At 38.6% G+C, this 18694-nt stretch overlaps 1 protein-coding gene across 17 annotated transcripts in view; it reads right to left on the bottom strand.

Annotated features, from left to right (window-relative positions):
* CNTN4 (contactin 4) overlaps positions 1-18694 on the bottom strand; it is a 994033-nt gene that overhangs the window by 252083 nt on the left and 723256 nt on the right. For all 17 annotated transcript variants that reach the window (XM_078351515.1, XM_078351513.1, XM_078351514.1 and 14 more), the window contains one exon: positions 14010-14105. In XM_078351515.1, the coding sequence (XP_078207641.1) occupies positions 14010-14105 (96 nt within the window). The remainder of the gene's footprint in view (positions 1-14009; positions 14106-18694) is intronic.

Here is an 18694-nt window from a genome sequence, read left to right as displayed (position 1 = left end):
CTAACACATTGGTTGTAATTCTATCCAGGCCTTGGTTTCACCAGCTAAGAATGGGTGCATCCCTCTATTTCTATAAATTGACTGTGTGGAGCTCCCAGAAGCTCAACTTTTAAATCTTAAGTTTGAAGCAATTTGGTAACTATTTTCTATTTCCATCTTACTGGTGTCTGGCTATCATTGATTTCATAAGATTTTGAGGAACAAAAATGGAACTTTCCATTGCTTTAGTCACCACTGAAAACTGAAACACCTTTCCCCTTGTCCATAGCCATGGGCCATATTGGCTTCTTTTGACAACCTCCCCACTCTAAGGCTTATATACGGCTGTTCTGTCTAGATTACTCCTCCTTTCCTTCTATTCTCTCATCCTTCAGATCTGAACCTCAGAACTACTTCTTCAAGGAAGCCTTCTCTGACTCGCCAGTCTATATCGTGTTCTTCTATTTTACATGGTCACTGAACCTTGTTTCCCTTTCCCTCACCTCCACCTCACATCCAAAAGCACACGTCTCAGTATGATGACCTTATTACCCACTCCTCCCCAGCACACCTGTAGGCTACATGGCAAGAGAAAACACTTTGTTTTTGTTCACTCCTCTATCTGCCCTGTCTATGACAAGGCCTAGTATCTGAAAGGTTCTGCCAAAATCTCATATTTTTACTTTTTTAAAAGAAACCTATTCCTTAGCCTTGAAATCCTAATTTACATAATCCACTGGAACACAATCATAAATCTCATTCATCACAACTGTGTCCATTGAAGTAAACTGGAGTTGTACATTTAGAAGGAGTGCCAGCTTGTAGAGACAGTGAACAAATTCTCAAGGTAACAAGAGAAGAAGGTGCATGAATGTCTTTCTTATATTTGGGTACTCATTTCAGAGAACTGTCATAGCTACCTTATTTTTCAGTAAGTGGGAAATGAAGAAATATAATCCTTAAATCCGCCACATTTTGTTTTTAAAAGTCTTGTTTATCTCTTCAAAAAGCAAACACTGGTTTGCATAAAATGATAAAACTGGGCTTCAAACACCTAAAACTGAAGCATCTTGGCATTTCCCAGGTGTTTCCTAGTGTATGGGCTGATTTGAGGGAATGAGAGGATATGTAAATTCCAAAATACTTCACAAAATGGAGATTCTTTGGATATTTCTGAAATGCTACATTATCAACTGCAACTATCTTTCCAGCTGTGCCTGCCATATGGATTTATGAAGTCCTGTGGAGTGTTGTTATGATACAACTCCTTTCCAGGGGTTAATTGTGACAGCAAAGATTCTGATAATGTGTTAACCTGCAACAAGATGATGGGAGAACAAAAGGGTGTGTTTTGGCTGAAGATGGGAAGAGCTCTTTTGGTTCGGTACAAAGTGAATGCCCATTGTTTTGTTAGCAGCACCACTTACTTAAGATATCAAGAGTATTCTCCCAGTCAGCCTCTGAATTAAGCCTTATACATTTCTTTGAATTCATAATGCAGGCAGAGTTGGTCTCTCTGTAAAACTATTATGCAGTATTTGGAACTTTGTATTTATTCTATTCATCTACAAATGTCAAAATCACTAGTGGATATGGAAAACTCCAATCACCTTGTTGATTTAAAAATTTTTTTTATCCATATTGCTTGTCATTGAGTAATATACAGCTACTCCAGTAACCATTGCCTTTTAAATCAGTATTTTGATATTACATAGAATCAAAAACTTTAATCCTACCCTCAGACAAAATCCCACAATTTATTCCTTTGCGTGTGAAAATAAATTTCACTTGCCAAAATGTATAGTTTTCTCTGGTCTTCAATTTGGCTTTTTCTCAATTATTTTGTTCCTAAATGTCTGAAAACCAAACTGAGCATGTTAAACATATCATAAAAATTACCAACTTCTTATTTGTGCCTAAGACTCATAGGTTCAAAATCCCTGACAGTGGAAAATATTCCATTTCTGAGCTCCTAACCAGAATCTATTTCCAAATTTCCGAAACTCAGTCAGCATTTCCCCATTCCATGTGCTGCATCATTATCCTGCTTAATTCCACGTAACATCGTGATGCACTGACCTGACAAAATACCGATTCCTTGCTAAAAAAGTAGCCAAAGAATCACTCATTCCCTTTTCAGTTGAAAAGATGAGATTCACAGGGTATATTTCCAGCAGGCATTAAAACAAGAATGTTTCCCATCTATCCTATTGTGATTGTCCACTGGATTATTTATGAAATGCTCAGCCAGATTCATGTTGTTGAAAGATCAGTGTTGATCATTTGTTCTCTTCTGGCTAGTACCACCCTGTTAGCACTCCCCTGGACGTGTAATGTGTTTTTCACATCTCCAGACTCTTCATGTCCCAACCTATGTTCCCCCACAAAGTCATCCTTCACTGCTTTCTGGGACAGGACAACTCCAAAAGAAAAAGCTCTGTATGTGGTCGAGCTTTGCTGAACGATCACAGTTTGTAGATCATTTAGCTTTATGGATCCATTCTCACTTTCCAAATGTTATTTCCTTTTGGTACTAATGTGTTTAGTCCTTACTCTGATATCAATGGGCCTCTAGTTCTGAGGATCAAAGGTAGAGATAATCTTTTTGATTGTTTTTGGATGTTTAAAAAGAAAATAGAAATCTACTCAACTTGAATTTAAATCTATATATTCACAAATACATTTGCATAATGCCTATCATTAAAGTAAGCACAGATCAATTGTCAGGAGAGAAGCTGGGTAATTAGGGCCATCATTAAGTTCTTGGTTTCCGCCCAATAAAGCACATGGAAACGTGCACAAAAGCAAATGAAGAAAAAAAGAGGTAGAAAACAAATTTCCTGATATTTATTTCTGCTATTTTTTAGTCAAGTTATTATCTTTTCTGAATAATAAGGTATTTAATTAACTGGTATTTATTAAGTAGCTGAGTCTATTTCTAAGTGCTATGGCCAGGAACTTGCTATAGCTGTAAGAACAGCTTAAGCATCTCTCTTACTAGAACTAAAAGAAGAATTAAAGTAGGAAGTATATAGCTACTATTTGTGAGGAACTTTTCTCAGAAACCAGACCACCAATTCTCTATAAAGTTACTTTAAGAAACTGGAGGCTCAGACCTGGCGTGGTGGCTCATGCCTGTAATCCCAGCACTTTGGGAGAAAGGTGGATCACGATGTCAGGAGTCCAAGACCAGCCTGGCCAAGATGGTGAAACCTTGTCTCTACTGAAAATACAAAAAGTTAGCTGGGCGTCATGGAAGGTGGCTGTAATCCCAGCTACTTGTGAGGCTGAGGCAGAGAATTGCTGGAACCTGAAAGTGGAGGTTGCAGTGAGCCAAAATTGTGCTGCCACAGTACTCCAGCCTGTGTGATGGAGTGAGACTTTGTCTCAAAAAAATGAATAAAAAGATAAAAGAAACTGGATGCTCAGCTATATAAAGTCTATAATTTTTCTATGACCATCAAATGTTTGTTACTTATATAAACTTATTTTTTCCTACTCATAAGTGTATAGTTGTTGACATCTAGGCATTCGACAGTATAGTAACGAAACATTCAAGTTGTTTTAAAAAGAGTTGACAGGAAAATTCAAAGACAAAAAGTATGTTCACCAATTTCAGAGATAACTGACATCAGAAATATCCACCTCACTTCTCCTTGTCATATCTGGTAGAGGAGAAGCACGTCACTCTTATAGACATTCCAGGCCCCAATTCCTCCCTTTTGCTTCTTTTGCTGATTCTTTCTTTGAGCTAAATGATCTCATGGATGAGAGAATTGGAGCTGGCTTTTGGTGTAGTGGGGGCAAATACTCCCTCCCGGTGGCCTATGCACTCCACCGAGACCATTTGGGTCATATAGTTTATTGCAAGTAGTCCCTGATCAGCCTGTCTCCTTTTTTTCAGCTCAATGGGTGAAAGAGAAGGCTTAATGAATATAGAAAGGTATCACCTCATAAACGGTTTCACATTATTCTATGTTGATTAGATCGCTAATGTGCTGTAACCCCTCTGATTGGCAAAGTGGGAAGACATAAAAGGGAAGAACTGGCCAATTACATTTCAGATAAAGGAGTCCAAGTTCATATCTTTCAAAGGAACACGGTAGAGTCAAGAAGCACCAAATAAGATCACCTTAAGAATATTCAATTCCTGGATGGGCATGGTGGCTCATGCCTGTAATCCCAGTACTTTAGGAGGCTGAGGTAGGAAGATCGCTTGAGGCCAGGAGTGTGAGACCAACTTGGGCAAAAAAATGAGACCCCATTTCTACCAAAAAATAAAATAATTAGCCCAGGGTGGTGGCTCATGCCTGTAGTCCTAGCTACCCAAGAGGCTGAAGTGGGAGGATTGCTTGAGCCCGGTTTCAGCCTGCAATGATCCATGATCATGCCACTGCACTCCAGACTAGGTGATAGAGTGAGACCCTGTTACATGAAAAACAAACAAAAGAACATTTAATTCCTGATTTTAAAAAAGGATATCTAGTAGTCTATGATGTTGATTAACCTATCACTACCTAATAGTTAACCTTTCCCCTCTGAATTAACATTGATGTCTACTCAAGTGAATATATAAAGTTCCTCTGTTAAGAAATGGAAATCAGAATGCATGTTCCACAGAAATTATATTACAAAAGGTGGTTTACCTCAAGAATGTTTGGCTGACTCTAACATTCTTGAAGAATGGCATAGTAGCAGTATTTCAAAGCCACTCCCAACCAACATTTTAAACATGATGCAAAAGTAAGTTCTAAGACCAGATGACAAGAACCCACATTTTGTCTTACTACAGAATTTTTCTGATTCGTTGATTTCCAACATGATCAGTGTTACCCAACTGGGCACCTATGGTTTTTAATTTATTTGCAGGTGATAAGGTATCTCTCACGGAAGTCACTTCTCAGGTGACAAAAAATGGGTATCAAAAAGCAGCTATCTCAGTGGTGGCCAAGAAACAAACACTCAGGACCCGAAGACCATTAGCTATCCTTTGTTATTTGTGGTTTCAAAACTAGAATCTATATTTGGGCACTTCTCTCATTACACACACACACACACACACACACACACACACACACACAGAGAGAGAGAGAGAGAGAGAGAATGAGACAGAGAGGGAGAATATGAGATGACTAAGGGAAATGCTGGTCCTTCCCTTGTTCCCATATGCACCTTCAATCATGTTCCCAATATGACCAGAAAAGGTGATCAATACTAGAGCAGTGTTCTTATAGCTTTTTCTGACAATTAAGTGATTGTTAATTTTGTAACCATTTAAAAAAATCTCACATTTTGCTTTTTTAAGCTGCCACATAAAAATATATTTAAGACAACATTCTTTAGTCTATTAAAAATACTCTCGGCATTATTTCAGCAGTATTTTTAAAGTCCTGGATCCTCCCAAGTCTACCTAGTGCCTTGTTTTTTCTAAGGAAATGGAGTACAGGAACATACTGTATACACCAAATAGAAAACGCACAGGGTTGAAGAATCACACAGGGTTTGGTTTATGAGAAGACAATTGGTAGAGTTTACCTTAACTGTAATGTCTTTAAGAGCAATTTTTAAATGTTATAAGAATGACAAAGCCACAGTGCCAGAGCATAACCAATTTATGTTAATAATGGATGTAAGTTTCATGTAAATCTCTTGGGAGATGTATCTGAAAAGTATTTGCCTATAACAAAGTTGTTATATGAATGTAAATCAAGAATCACAAATCTCCAAAGATGAGCAGTTCTCTGATTTAACTTTGATTTCAAGCTTAAGCAAATGAAAACAATCAAACCAAGCCTAATGAATAAAATCGGGAGTGTCTGCAAGTTTTAACTGTGCAAACTGCTGCTACATTTGTTATGTCTTTTTATCCTCATTACAGAATTGAAAGGTTTACAGGACAAAGATGAATTCCATTTGGTTGGCTTTATAGTAGTGTGTGAGGATTTGAAAGTGATGCTAGGAACCCAGATATGGGGAAGGAGAGAGAGCCTGAAAATGGTAATGAGAGAAAGGAGAGGGAGTAAGCTGGAAGCAGAGGGACTGCTTCCTAAGGAAAGTGACCAGCTGCCCAAAGCACAGTTGACAAACCTAAGACCCAGCCAGGTGTACGTCAATAGCCTAGGGTGTCTGATATGATGGGTAGGGCCCAATAACTAGACTTCCTAGACTTCAGCTATACTTAGAATGCAAAGAATAGCATGTTATGGTTGGAGGTTTGGAGTGGGGTTAAAATGGAATTTCATGCACCTTTGGGTAAGAAATGAGGACAATAGCTAAGCTAAGTGCCTGGACTAAGGAGGCACCTGAAAATCTTAAATTATTTAAAACTGGTAAACCTGGGAGCCAGTTTGGGATAAAGAATGAGAATAAGGCATTGAATGTGAAGTTAGGCAGAGCCAGCAACTTAACTTGAATGTGGACACCTTGAAGATTATTATTCTGGGAATAGAGGATGCTAAATTTTAGCACAGTATGAGTCCTGGTTCAGTGACCTATCAGCATACTTTGAACTAAGTAAGAAACTGGGTGAGTATAACTCTGAAGGTGATATCTTGATACCAAAGCTGAGTAGGTATAGGAAGACAGAAACAGAAGTCAAATGAGGAAATATGGCCCAAAGAAGTTACATAATTGGCCTAAGACCACATAGCAAGTTAATGGGAGAGCTAGGACTTTCACGCTTTTATCTCTGTCCTACAGTAAATACAACATGGCCCAGCTGAAATAACCATGCTGTGGAAAGGCGTGGTTGCTTCTTTTAGGGCTGTGATTATAATTTGTATGGGTATGTCCACATAAAATTACATTTATGGAACCCCGGAGAGGTTTGCATATAGAGACGTTTTGCTGGGATAAGTCCCACTTGATTTTGTAATGCAGGGACACAAGTTTTCCACCCTGGCTGCATATTAGAATTACTTGGAGTGCTTTAAAAAGCACAAATGATGCCAGAGGATCCCTTGCCATCAAGAAACTCAGATTTAATTCACCTGAGGTGTGGCCCAAAGAATTACTGACATAGACAGCACAGTACATGTTTCTACTCTTCTCTACTACATGCAAATAAAAGGGCACATTCTAGGTAACAGTAACTCTTGTTCCTTCCATTGATTAGAGTGTGCCCTCACATAACCTCTTTGCTTCTATTTCCTTATCTATGAAACACATGTCCTTACTTCCTATGGGATTCTTGTGAGGATCCAAAGACAATATAATATAAACTAAAGCATTATAAATACCACAAAGGACTCTACAGATGTTCTGTTTTAAGGTCCCTGGGTCTGATGCCCTGTGGATAGGATCCAACTCTAGTGGGGGTGTGTTCTGTGTAAAAGCAATCTAAAGATGAAAATTACAGCTAGTTTCTCTAAAACCCATAACAATGAAAATAATCTCAGAAACAGAATCAGGTGGTTTTTTAAAATTTACTCTTGGAAGCCATACATTCACTAATAAGAATGCAGGAGAGTTGGCTGAATAGAAAATAGTATTTCTAGGTTTGTCTGTTTGTTTGCTATTAAGACAGGATCTCACTCTCTTGCCCAGCCTGGAAAGCAGTGGTGTGATCATCGCTCACTGCAGCCTTGAACTCCTAGACTCAAGGAATCCTCCTACTTCATCCTCTCGAATAGCTGGGCCTAGAGGCACACACCACCACACCTGGCTAATTTTTAAAATTATTTTTTTAGGCTAGGCATGGTGGCTTACACCTGTAATCCCAGCACTTTGGGAGGCCGAAGTGGGTGGATCACCTGAGGTCAGGAGTCTGAGACCAGCCTGGCCAACATGGCAAAAACCCATATCTACAACAATAGAAAAATTAGCTTGGTGTGGTGGCACATGCCTGTAGTCCCAGCTACTCCTGAGGCTGAGGCAGGTGAATCATCTGAACCCAGAAGGCAGAGGTTTCAGCGAGCTGAGATCATGCCCCTGCATTCTAGCCTGGGTGACAGAGTGAGACTCTCTTGCAAATAAAATAAAATAAAAAAGTAATAATAGTAATAATGATTATTTTTTGAGATGGAGTCTCCCTCTTGTCACCCAGGCTGGAGTGCAATGGCATGATCTCAGCTCACTGCAACCTCCACCTCCAGGGATCAAGTGATTCTCCCACCTCAGTCTCCTGAGTAGCTGAGATTACAGGCATGTGCCACCACACCTGGCTAATTTTTGAATTTTTAGTAGAGATGGGCTTTCTCCATGTTGGCCAGGTTGGTCTCAAACTCCGGACCTCAGGCAATCTGCCCGCCTTAGCCTCCCAAAGTGCTGGGATTACAGGTGTGAGCCACCACACCTGACCAATAAAATTATTTTTTAGAGATGAACTCTCTCTGTGTTGCCAAGTTGATCTCAAATTTCTGGGCTCAAGTGATCCTCCCACCTTGACCTCACAAAATGCTAGAATTACAGATATGAGGCACTGTACCTGACCAGAATGCTACTTCTAAGTATGAATCCCTAGGAAAAGCCAGCCTTTTCTTAGTTTTTCATTTCCTTTATGAACAAAAACATGACATTAAAGGAAAGTCTAATGTAACTATATTTTATTTTGAATTATTTTAAATTGGCTGGTATAGTAGCTCATGCCTATAATCTCAGCACTTTGGTAAGATCACTTGAGGTCAGGAGTTTGAGATCAGCTTGGTCAACATGGTGAAACCTTGTCTTTACTAAAAATAGAAAAAAAAAAATAGCTAGGCATGGTGGTGCATGCTTGTAATCCCAGTTACCCGGGAGGCTGAAGTGGGAGAATCAGTTTGAACCCAGGAGGCAAAAGTTGCAGTAAGCTGAGATCATGCCACTATACTCCAGCCTGGGTGACAGAGTGAGACTCCATCTCAAAAAATAAATAACAAAATGAATTATTTTAAATAAAAATTTCATGTAAGGAATGCTCAGCCCTTCTACCTGAGTGATGTGGAAATCAAAGCACTCCATCTCAGCAGGGCCAGACCTGGGCTACTTTTGTAGATGATCCAAGTGAATGGAGCTTAAATCTGGAGCTGCCTCAGTCAGTGAGTCAGCTAGAGTTTTATTGTTTTGTTGTTTTGTTTTGAGACAGAGTCTAACTCTGTTGCCAGGCTGGGGTGCAGTGGCACAAACTTGGCTCACTGCAACCTCTGCCTTCTGGGTTCAAGCGATTCTCCTGTCTCAGATTCCCAAGTAGCTGGGATTACAGGTGCACAGCAACACGGCCCACTGATTTTTGTATTTTAAGTAGAGATGGGGTTTCACCATGTTGGCCAGGCTAGTCTCAAACTCCTGACCTCAAGTGATCCTTGCACCTCAGTCTCCCAAAGTGCTGGGATTACAGGTATGAGCCACCGTGCCTGGCCTGATTTTTTTTTAACAGCCTTGGGGACCCTACCCCAGATTTATGGAATCGGAATATCCCTGTGAACAGGTTGGATACCTATGGTTTTAACAAGCTGCCCTCTAGTTTCTCAAGCTGTCAGCCCCCACTGGCCAGAGGTAGGGTAGGCGTGGGAATCACAGCTATGAATGAGGGCATCTTAAACTTTAATGTGTATATGAGCACTTGGAGATCTTATTAAAATGCAAGTTCTGATTCAGTAGGCTGTGATGGGGTCTGAGATTCTACCTTTTTATCAAATTTCCAGGTGAGACCAATGCTGCTGGTCCATGGACCACCCTTTGAGTAGCAAGCACCGTGGTGACATATAAAAGGAAGTCATGAACAAAAACCTCTTTTGATGAACAGTTCGCGAGGATTTTTATTGATGAATACCCTAGAAATTTTTGTATATTGGAAGGAAGAATCTCAAAGTTCCTCTGCTCAATTCCTATTTAATGAGAGCTTGGTTAAAGGTCATGAATTCCTGGTGCCCAGTGACCCTGGAGTTGGCAGAAAGCAAAGTGGACATTCTGGACCTCAATAATCTCTGTTTCTAATAGGAAGGAGCACCAAAGAAGCCAGAGTCCATCAAAGTGATTTGTATTTTTTAGTGTTTTGTTATATTTAATGCTAAAAATCTATGCAAAAACATTACATCTGAATTCATAGATATAAACCAAGAGATGACAAAGATGCCACACATAGTAATTGGTAGAGTGCTGGAAATACCTGCTGACTGAAATGCTTTTCAAAACAGATTAATTGCTGCTCATTTCTCTGCTACCCTAAGAAGGTCTGACACCGTACAGCTTTCAAAATAGGACATGCAGCATCCTTTACAATGGATTTCATGCCATTACTCAGTACCCCACTGATATAATAAAAGGCTGACTCATTTCCTTTCCTCTGCATGATCTGTTACAATGGAAACCGGGAGACCATATGCTGGATCTGAAATGCTCAGTATGCCCAGTGGCTCACAATGATTCTGCCTGTTTAGGGTGACACACAGTCCAGAAAAGCGGTGAGAGAATCACTGCTGTACCATTGCATTGGAGCCTTTTGAGAAATTGGAAGGATTTCATCAGATAATCATTGTCTCCCTTGCCCGAAACTGATGGATGGCTGAGATGCTCTCTTATAACCTTGAAGATCTTTTTTGTTCTTTTCTCAAAAATTTCCTAGCCATGCTGGCTTTGCCACAGCATTATTATGCACACTGTTTCTAATAGAGCTCATAATAAGAATATTTATTTCCTTGTCTTTCACCATCAAGATTGTCAGAAATGTCAGCACAGCTCAAGGAACTGGATTTCAGAGCTGCTGACTGCTGCCAGCAGAGACAAGTACATTTCAGTAGATGTCTATGGAAAATTTTAATACATTTCTCTGTGGGAAAGGGAAAGTAGTCAGGTACTTCACTGTGCAGCAGCACAGCATCACTTCATGTGTTTTGCCTTTCCTAAAGAGATCATTATACCAGAGAGGAGTGGTATTTTTGTTAAAATACCTACAAGATTAATTTTTAGATTTGCAGCCACATGATGAAAGCTTAATGCAGTGAAGGTAGCCTGCAGAAGAAATTAGTAAAATTTACAATTTTAATTTTGATCAGACTTTATATTAAAAGGAGTTTTAGTCTGAGTGAACTTCACCTGAATCTAAATATATATCCACAGTGGAGTGGTTTTCTCATGTAAAGGACAGGCCTTCAATAATGTAAACATACTTGATAAACAAGATGTTTAGCCCTTATTGAGTTATAACTATTGATAGAATCAATAGGGATGTGAGAGACTTCTTTTAATCTCTTCATTTTATACATAGGCAGAGTGAGGCATAAAAAATTTGATGATATTTTTCCAGTATCAAATAATGATTTGAAACAAAAAAAGGATAAAAACTCACATCCTGGACTCCAGATTTAGTGCTTCTGATACTAACTTGAAAGGAAAATGAAATTCTAAAGAATAATCCCATTTTCCAAACACAAACCTTTGAAATCAAACCTAGATTTTTGGTCAGTCTTCAAAAACCGGAAATCCTAACAATTCCATGTCCCTGATCCAGACATAAGAGGGAAACCTGGCTCGCCTACCCTTCCTTCGTATGCAGTACACTTGAAATACATGCATTTTACCTCCTTTACTAATTGCTATTTTCTGCTGAAAATGTTAGCTCAGAATTAGCTGAGAAAGGAAACACTGCAACTTTTTTTTTTTTTGAGACCAGGATGGTCCCGATCTCTTGACCTTGTGATCCACCAGCCTTGGCCTCCCAAAGTGCTGGGATTACAGGCTTGAGCCACCGTGCCTGGCCACACTGCAACTTTTGAATGGAGGACAAAAATAAAAGTGTTTTTCAAATTCCAAATTTAAAATGTTTCTCTTTTAAATCATATGGAAGGCAAAACTGAAAATTAAGTCAACAACAAGAATAGCAGATATTAAATTAAACTTCAGCCTGAACTTCCAAGAGTAGAGTTTATCAATCCTGTCATTACAGACCTTAGTGAAATCCTAATAAATATCACTACTTATTAAACCTCCACATGACTAAACCCTTTATGTGCAGTTATATTTGCCCTTTGGTCATTATAGATCCTTTAAGTTGACACTGCAAGTTGCCTACACATCTCTCCATATTCTCCCTTATTAACAAAATTATGATATTTTCCAGGGCATGAAATATTTGATTTTTCACTCTCCATTGCCACTGGGGTGATCAATGAAATGGAGGCAAAGTCCTTGACAAAAAAAAAACAAAAAAACAAAACAAAAAAAACCCCCAAAACTTTAGATAGTGAAGGTAAATTGAAGTGGACAAAAACAAACTAAAACAAACTTTCACCTTTTGTCTTTGCTTCTTCCCATTTGATCTGGTTTGGAATGCAGACTTCATGCCTTATCCATACCACATGCTAAACACTTCAGAGTGGGATCAGTGAAGGGCATGAGTTCTAGAAGACATCCTCAAGAAGCTGTGCTAGCTTTAGATTACATACCTTTAAAATTCTTGCATGCCAGCTGGCTGCACTGGCTCACCCACCCCTGTAATCCCAGCACTTTGGAGGGCCATGGTGGGTGGATCACTTGAGGTCAGGAGTCTGAGACCAGCCCGATCAACATGGTGAAACCACATCTCTACTAAAAATGTAAAAATTAGCTGGGCGTGGTGGTGGGAGCCTGTAATCCCAGCTACTTGGGAGGCTATGGCATGAGAATTGATTGAACCTGGGAGGCAGAGGTTGCAGGGAGCCAAGAACCAAGATCACACCACTACGCTATAGCCTGGGTGACAAAGTGAGACTCTGTCTCAAAAAAAAAAAAAGGAAATATTGCATGTGAGAAAAACAATATTGTGAGCTGGGTTTCCAGTTATTTGCAGTTAAATGCATTCCTAACTGATGTAGTTGTTATGAGTCTCCACAAAGTGATCTTAGATTTCATGGTCAAGGAACTTTTTTTTCTTGGTCTGATCCTGTGATACCGTGATTAATAAGAAATATATAAATATATCTTTCGTCTATATCCCAAAACTCTTGCAATTTCCTGAGTGATACTGGTGAGAAGAGTGTCTTTTGTTATTCATAAATAGGCCCCTTTCAATTATACTTGAGTTTATGCTAATGAGGTGACTCTTGGTGAAGCCCTTTGACTGGTTGTCAGAGGAACCAACCAAATAATTAAAGGGTTAAAACTTTCAGCCTCCTTATTCCCCACTCCTGGGGATGGGAGAAGGGCTGGAAATTGAGTTCAATTACCAATGGCCATAGATTTGATCAATCGTCCTACATAACAGAACCTGCATAAAACCTCTAACAGACAGGGTTTGGAGAGCTTCTGGGTTAGTGAATGCATCCATAGGCAGGGAGGGTCCACAAGCGTAGAAACTCCTACATCAGAACACTTTGGCCCTCACTCGCTCCATATGTTTATCTGGTTGTTCACATGTATCTTGTATAACAAACCAGTATGGTAAGTAAACCGTTTTCCCTGAGTTCTGGGAGACATCCTAGAAAATTATGGAAGCCAAGAAGGGAGTTAGGGGAGTCCCTACTTTATAGCCAGTTAGTCAGAAATATGGGAGGTCAGGGCCTTGCAAGTGGCATCTGAAATGGAGGCAGTTCTGTGGGACTGAGCCTTTATCCTATGAGTTCTGACACTAACCATCCTAGAGTAGTTAGTGTGAGAATGGAATTGAATCACTGGACAGCCAGTTGGTATCCAGAAGATTGGAGACTTGGTTGTTGGTGTGGAAAAAACGCATACATTTGGTGTCAGAAGTATTGTGAATTGAAACAGTCCACAGACAGTTCAGACCATTGAGAAGATGAAATGATGCAGGGCCATCTTTTTTAACCCAATCAAGTAGTAAAAAGTATGAGTCATTTAAATTACATTGCATTACCAAGCAATAGCATTCTGACTTTGATTGACTCAGGTGTCTTTCCTCCTGTGCCAGGTAGACAGCAGTGGGATGGAAAATTTGCACAATCTGACATTTTCCTATATTAATGATGGGAGGCATTCACAATGTTTTTTTCCTCTACATGAAGGGGCTTTGGGAATCTCTGTAAATGACACTGTCCACTCAGCTGGTGTCAGAAGGGAGAACATTCAACAAAAAAATAACAGTGAGTGAAGTGTACACATGTCAGTGCATTTATATGTACCTCCAGAATGGGGTGGCGGGCCGCACAGTAGTACCATTCCTTGACCTCGACGGACAGACACAGTGCTTCTTGTTCTTGTTTTAAAGTTGTCAAGATCTGTTGTGAGAAATAAGGGGAAAAGCATTTAAGTCCTAAGATATCACTATTTGAAAAGAGAATCATTCTGCTCAAAACAGCATTGGTAGCACCCATAACAAGGGAAATCACGAAACCTTCTTTTTATATGACATTGTCCCATTCTCCTTGATTTTATGGTTATACTGTTCACTAAAGTATACACTTGCCACATGTGCCTATTTAGATTTAAAATACTTAAAATTCAATACAATTTATAATTCAGTTCCTCAGACACTAGTCACATTTCAAGTGCTCAATAGCCACATGCACTTAGTGATTATCATATTGGCCAGCAGAGAAATAGAAGACTTCCATCATGCCAGCATATTACATTGGATAGTATAGGTCTAGGTGAAGACACTAAAGATGTTAAGTGACCTGCCCAAGACCTCTCTGTATTTAAATATCATTATCAGAATGCAAACTCTTGTTTTCTGACACAATTATGTTCACTTCACAAACCATTTTATTACATGCAATTATACTTGTCTCTCCATACACACCCAGAGTGAGACTCTCTCTTTATACACATACACAACTATGCATAAAATGTATAGATATATATGCAGATACACAATTGTTTTAAAGTTCTTGTGGTACACTTTAAAATATTTAGAAGGTACTGTTCATGGTTCTTTTTAGAAGAATGCTTTATTCCCTCAAAAACGTCAAGTCTGGTTAAAGAGTTAAGACATTTATAAACCCAAAGATCACAGTTTAATAAGCAGTTACAAGTACAAATGAGTTAATATAAGAAATATGTCTAAAAAGTGAGACATATTATTGTTCATGAAAGTTTTTCTTCCACCCTCCCAAATGTAAATCCTCTCAATAAGAAGTGTGTTAACTGCCATTTCATTTTTTATTACATTTGATTTAATAACCTTTTATCAGATTTGAGGACTTCCAATTCGAGTATGTTGTGCAAGGTTGCAAGCCATCTGGCTGTGCACACTAGAGCTGAGTGACATTTACTGACGATTTCCTCCATGCTGGCCATTTTGGTAAGTATTTTATGATTATTATCTCATGTATTTCTGACAACAATCGGGAAGGCTGCAGTTACAAAGTAGAATGTTTCCACATTCAGGCTTAGTTTCAAGGAGTGCTAAGGATATTTTTAAAATTACACATATACATGTCTTAATTACCAGATTCTTCTAGAATTAGGGATATTTTAAGTTTATACATTATTGTCTTCATCACTTATATATTCATAGAAATTCCATTAAGTACTATCTGATCGCCAGCTCAGAAGGTAAGCATTGTGAGAACACAGCTTCTGTCCTGTTAGGGCTCAAGCTGGCAGGGCTGACACATAACACCTAATCATAGCAACCCAGAGTTAGCTGCGGTTGGGCTGTGAAAAGTGTACATGAAGGATACATACGTACTCAGCACGAAACAAATCAGTGTTATGATTTGAATTATATTTCTGATGTAATAAGCTACTTTATATTCAATGGATACCAAGTGAGGGTAGAACATGGTATTTTTCTTCTCTTTACGGAAATGGTCTCAGATTTCTTCAAAAGGAATTAAGCTAGGATTTAAAAAAAAATTTCTCACAGAATTAATATTTTAAACCATTATCCCTAAAAGTGGCACTGAATCAGTCTGAATTGTCACTTCTGAATATAGGTTCTTAGAGTAAGTCATCTACATTTTTGCACAGATATCCTGTTCAACTTCCAGAGTTGCATGAAAAATTAAGAGTTGAGAGACAGCAGAGATCAAGTATCATCTAGGAAAAACCAATCACGGTTTCTGACCAGAGAAACGGTATTAAGAAATGAGCAAGAAAATGAGAAATAACGGCAATGATTTTTAAATATCTTTCCTCAGTTTAAAAAAACCGAATTCATGTGTTTTTCTTCTTAGCTTATAAATTCATTCACATCTATAAGTTTTAGGCATTTGAAGTGTATCTAATTAAATCTGGTATTTGAGAAAATAATCAGAAACATTTATTAGTTATTAATTAATATAGATTCCAAATGATAAACCCTTCCTAAACAGCAAATAGAAAGACTGTATTTGGGCAGATCTGAGTTTGAAAACCATCTCTGCCACTTATTAACTGTGTCGACCTTGGGCAGGTCTTAATTTTCTCATAAATATGATGGAATGAATGTTCTTTGTTTCAACATAAGAATCAAGTGAAAAGATTTAATAAGATAATCTTTGAAAAGGCATGAAGGCAAGCACAAGATGTTCATGCTACAAGGTTGGTGCTCAGAATGCGTCTGTTCTGTCCACTGCAGAATGTTGTGATTCAGTGGCAAAGCATACCCCAAACATTCCAATTAAGGAAAGGTTTCAAATAGCAAATGCACACTAGAGTGAGCTGTGGATGTGAATCAAGGGACACGATATTTATGCACATGTTTAGGAAAGATTACATGCCCCAAATCATTCTTTTCAGGTATAAATATCTATCCATATCCTAACAGTTGGCAATATGACAGTTTTCTAAGTAAAAGAACTGAGTGTATAAATGGGTATTATGTTGAAGTTTGTAAACTCATGGTTAATTAAGACTTTACCACCAATATTTCCACAATTATTATTAGTATTAATTTATTTTAAATTTTTTCCATCAGTTACTGGGGTACCTGCTGGTGGTATCTGGTTACATGAAAAAGTTTCTTTTTTTTTTTTTTTTTTGAGATGGAGTCTTGCTCTGTTGCCAGGCTGGAGTGCAGTGACAGGATCTCGGCTCACTGCAACCCCCACCACCCGGGTTCAAGTGATTCTCCTGCCTCAGCCTCCCAAGCAGCTGGAACTACAGGTGCCTGCCACTATGCCCAGCTAACTTTTGTATTTTTAGTAGAGACAGGGTTTCACCATGTTGGCCAGGATGTTTTCGATCTCTTGACCTCATAATCCACCAGCCTGGCCTCCCAAAGTTCTGGGATTACAGGCATGAGCCACCACGTCCAGCCATGAGTTATATATATGATATATATATCATATATATGATAAGTATATTAGTTATATGATATATATATCATCTACATTAGTTATTATATATATCTTATCATAATATGTGATATATATATGTGACAAACTAGTGCAGTCACTACAGAAAACAGTGTGGAGATTCCTTAAAGAACTAAAAGTAGAACTACCATTTGATCCAGCAGTCCCACTACTGAGTATCTACCCAAAGAAGTCATTACTTGAAAAAGATTCTTGTTTCCGTGATTTTGCTATTGTGAATTGTGCCGCTATAAACTTGTGTGTGCAAGAATCTTTTTTGAGGAATGACTTCTCTGGGTAGATACTCAGTAGTGGGACTGCTGGATCAAATGGTAGTTCTACTTGTAGTTCTTTAAGGAATCTCCACACTGTTTTCCATAGTGACTGTATTAGTTTGTATTCCCACCAGCAGTGTAGAAGTGTTTCCTGTTTACTGCATCTCCGCCAACATCTACTGTTTGTTGATTATGGCCATTCTTGCAGGTGTAAGGTGGTATTGCATTGTGGTTTTGATTTGCATTTCCCTGATCACTAGTGATGTTGAGCATTGTTTCATATGTTTTTTGTTCATTTGTATATCTTCTTTTTAGAATTTTCTCTTCATGCCCTTAGCCCACTTTTTGATGGGATTGTTTGATTTTTTCTTATTAATTTGTTTGAGTTCATTGTGGAGACTGGCTATCAGTCCTTTGTCAGATGTATAGATTTTGAAGATTTTCTCTCACTCTGTGGGTTATCTATTTACTTGGCTGACTGTTCCTTTTGCTGTGCAAAAGCTCTTTGGTTTAGTTAGGTCTCAGCTATTTATCTTTGTTTTTACTGCATTTGCTTTTGGGTTCTCTTGGTTGTGAAATCCTTGCGTAAGCCACCGTCTAGAAAGGTTTTTCCAATGTTATCTACTAGAATTTTTATAGTTTCAGGTCTTAGGTTTAAGCCCTTAATCTATCTTTACTTGCTTTTTGTATAAGGTAAGAGATGAGGAAACAGAGTCATTTTATCTCCAAAGCCTTGGTACTTGGGTAATGATCAGTAGCAGCAGCCATTATGAGACAGAATACATTATGGATAATTCTCTATCACTGTGACCATCGCACTAATAGCAACAATAAAATTGACTTGCAAAATGTATTGCAGTCATGCCATGTGGCCAAGTACTTTTCTTATTTGATCTCATTTAATTCCATTATGCTTTAAACTCCCAATTTATAGGTGATACAGCTGAAGCTCGGGGAGGTGCAGCACCTTCTTCATGCACCTAGGATGTAGCCAGAACAAAGATACAAACTCATGTTTTGTCTCTCTCCAGTGTGACTGCTCTGAAGCACCATAAGCTATGGCTTCCTCACTGATTTCATAAAGTCAGTGAAAAAGAGCTTTCACATCAGTTACTAGAAATCCCAGAGACACAAAAAAGTACATTTAAATAAAATGTATACTCAGTGAATAATGGACAGAAATCCACATTTCAACACATAGTGTGATGGGCTGGTATAGGTACTTTGGTTCCAAATCTTCTATTCCTCTGCTTTTCTTTGTGGATGAACACTCAATATGGAGATTTTAAATGTTAGGTGCAAAGTGTGAAG

The sequence above is a fragment of the Callithrix jacchus genome, chromosome 15, assembly GCF_049354715.1.
Source record: "Callithrix jacchus isolate 240 chromosome 15, calJac240_pri, whole genome shotgun sequence".
NCBI classification, from domain to species: domain Eukaryota; kingdom Metazoa; phylum Chordata; class Mammalia; order Primates; family Cebidae; genus Callithrix; species Callithrix jacchus.
Note: the sequence above shows the minus strand (reverse complement) of the source record. Positions and strands in the feature narration are given on the sequence as shown.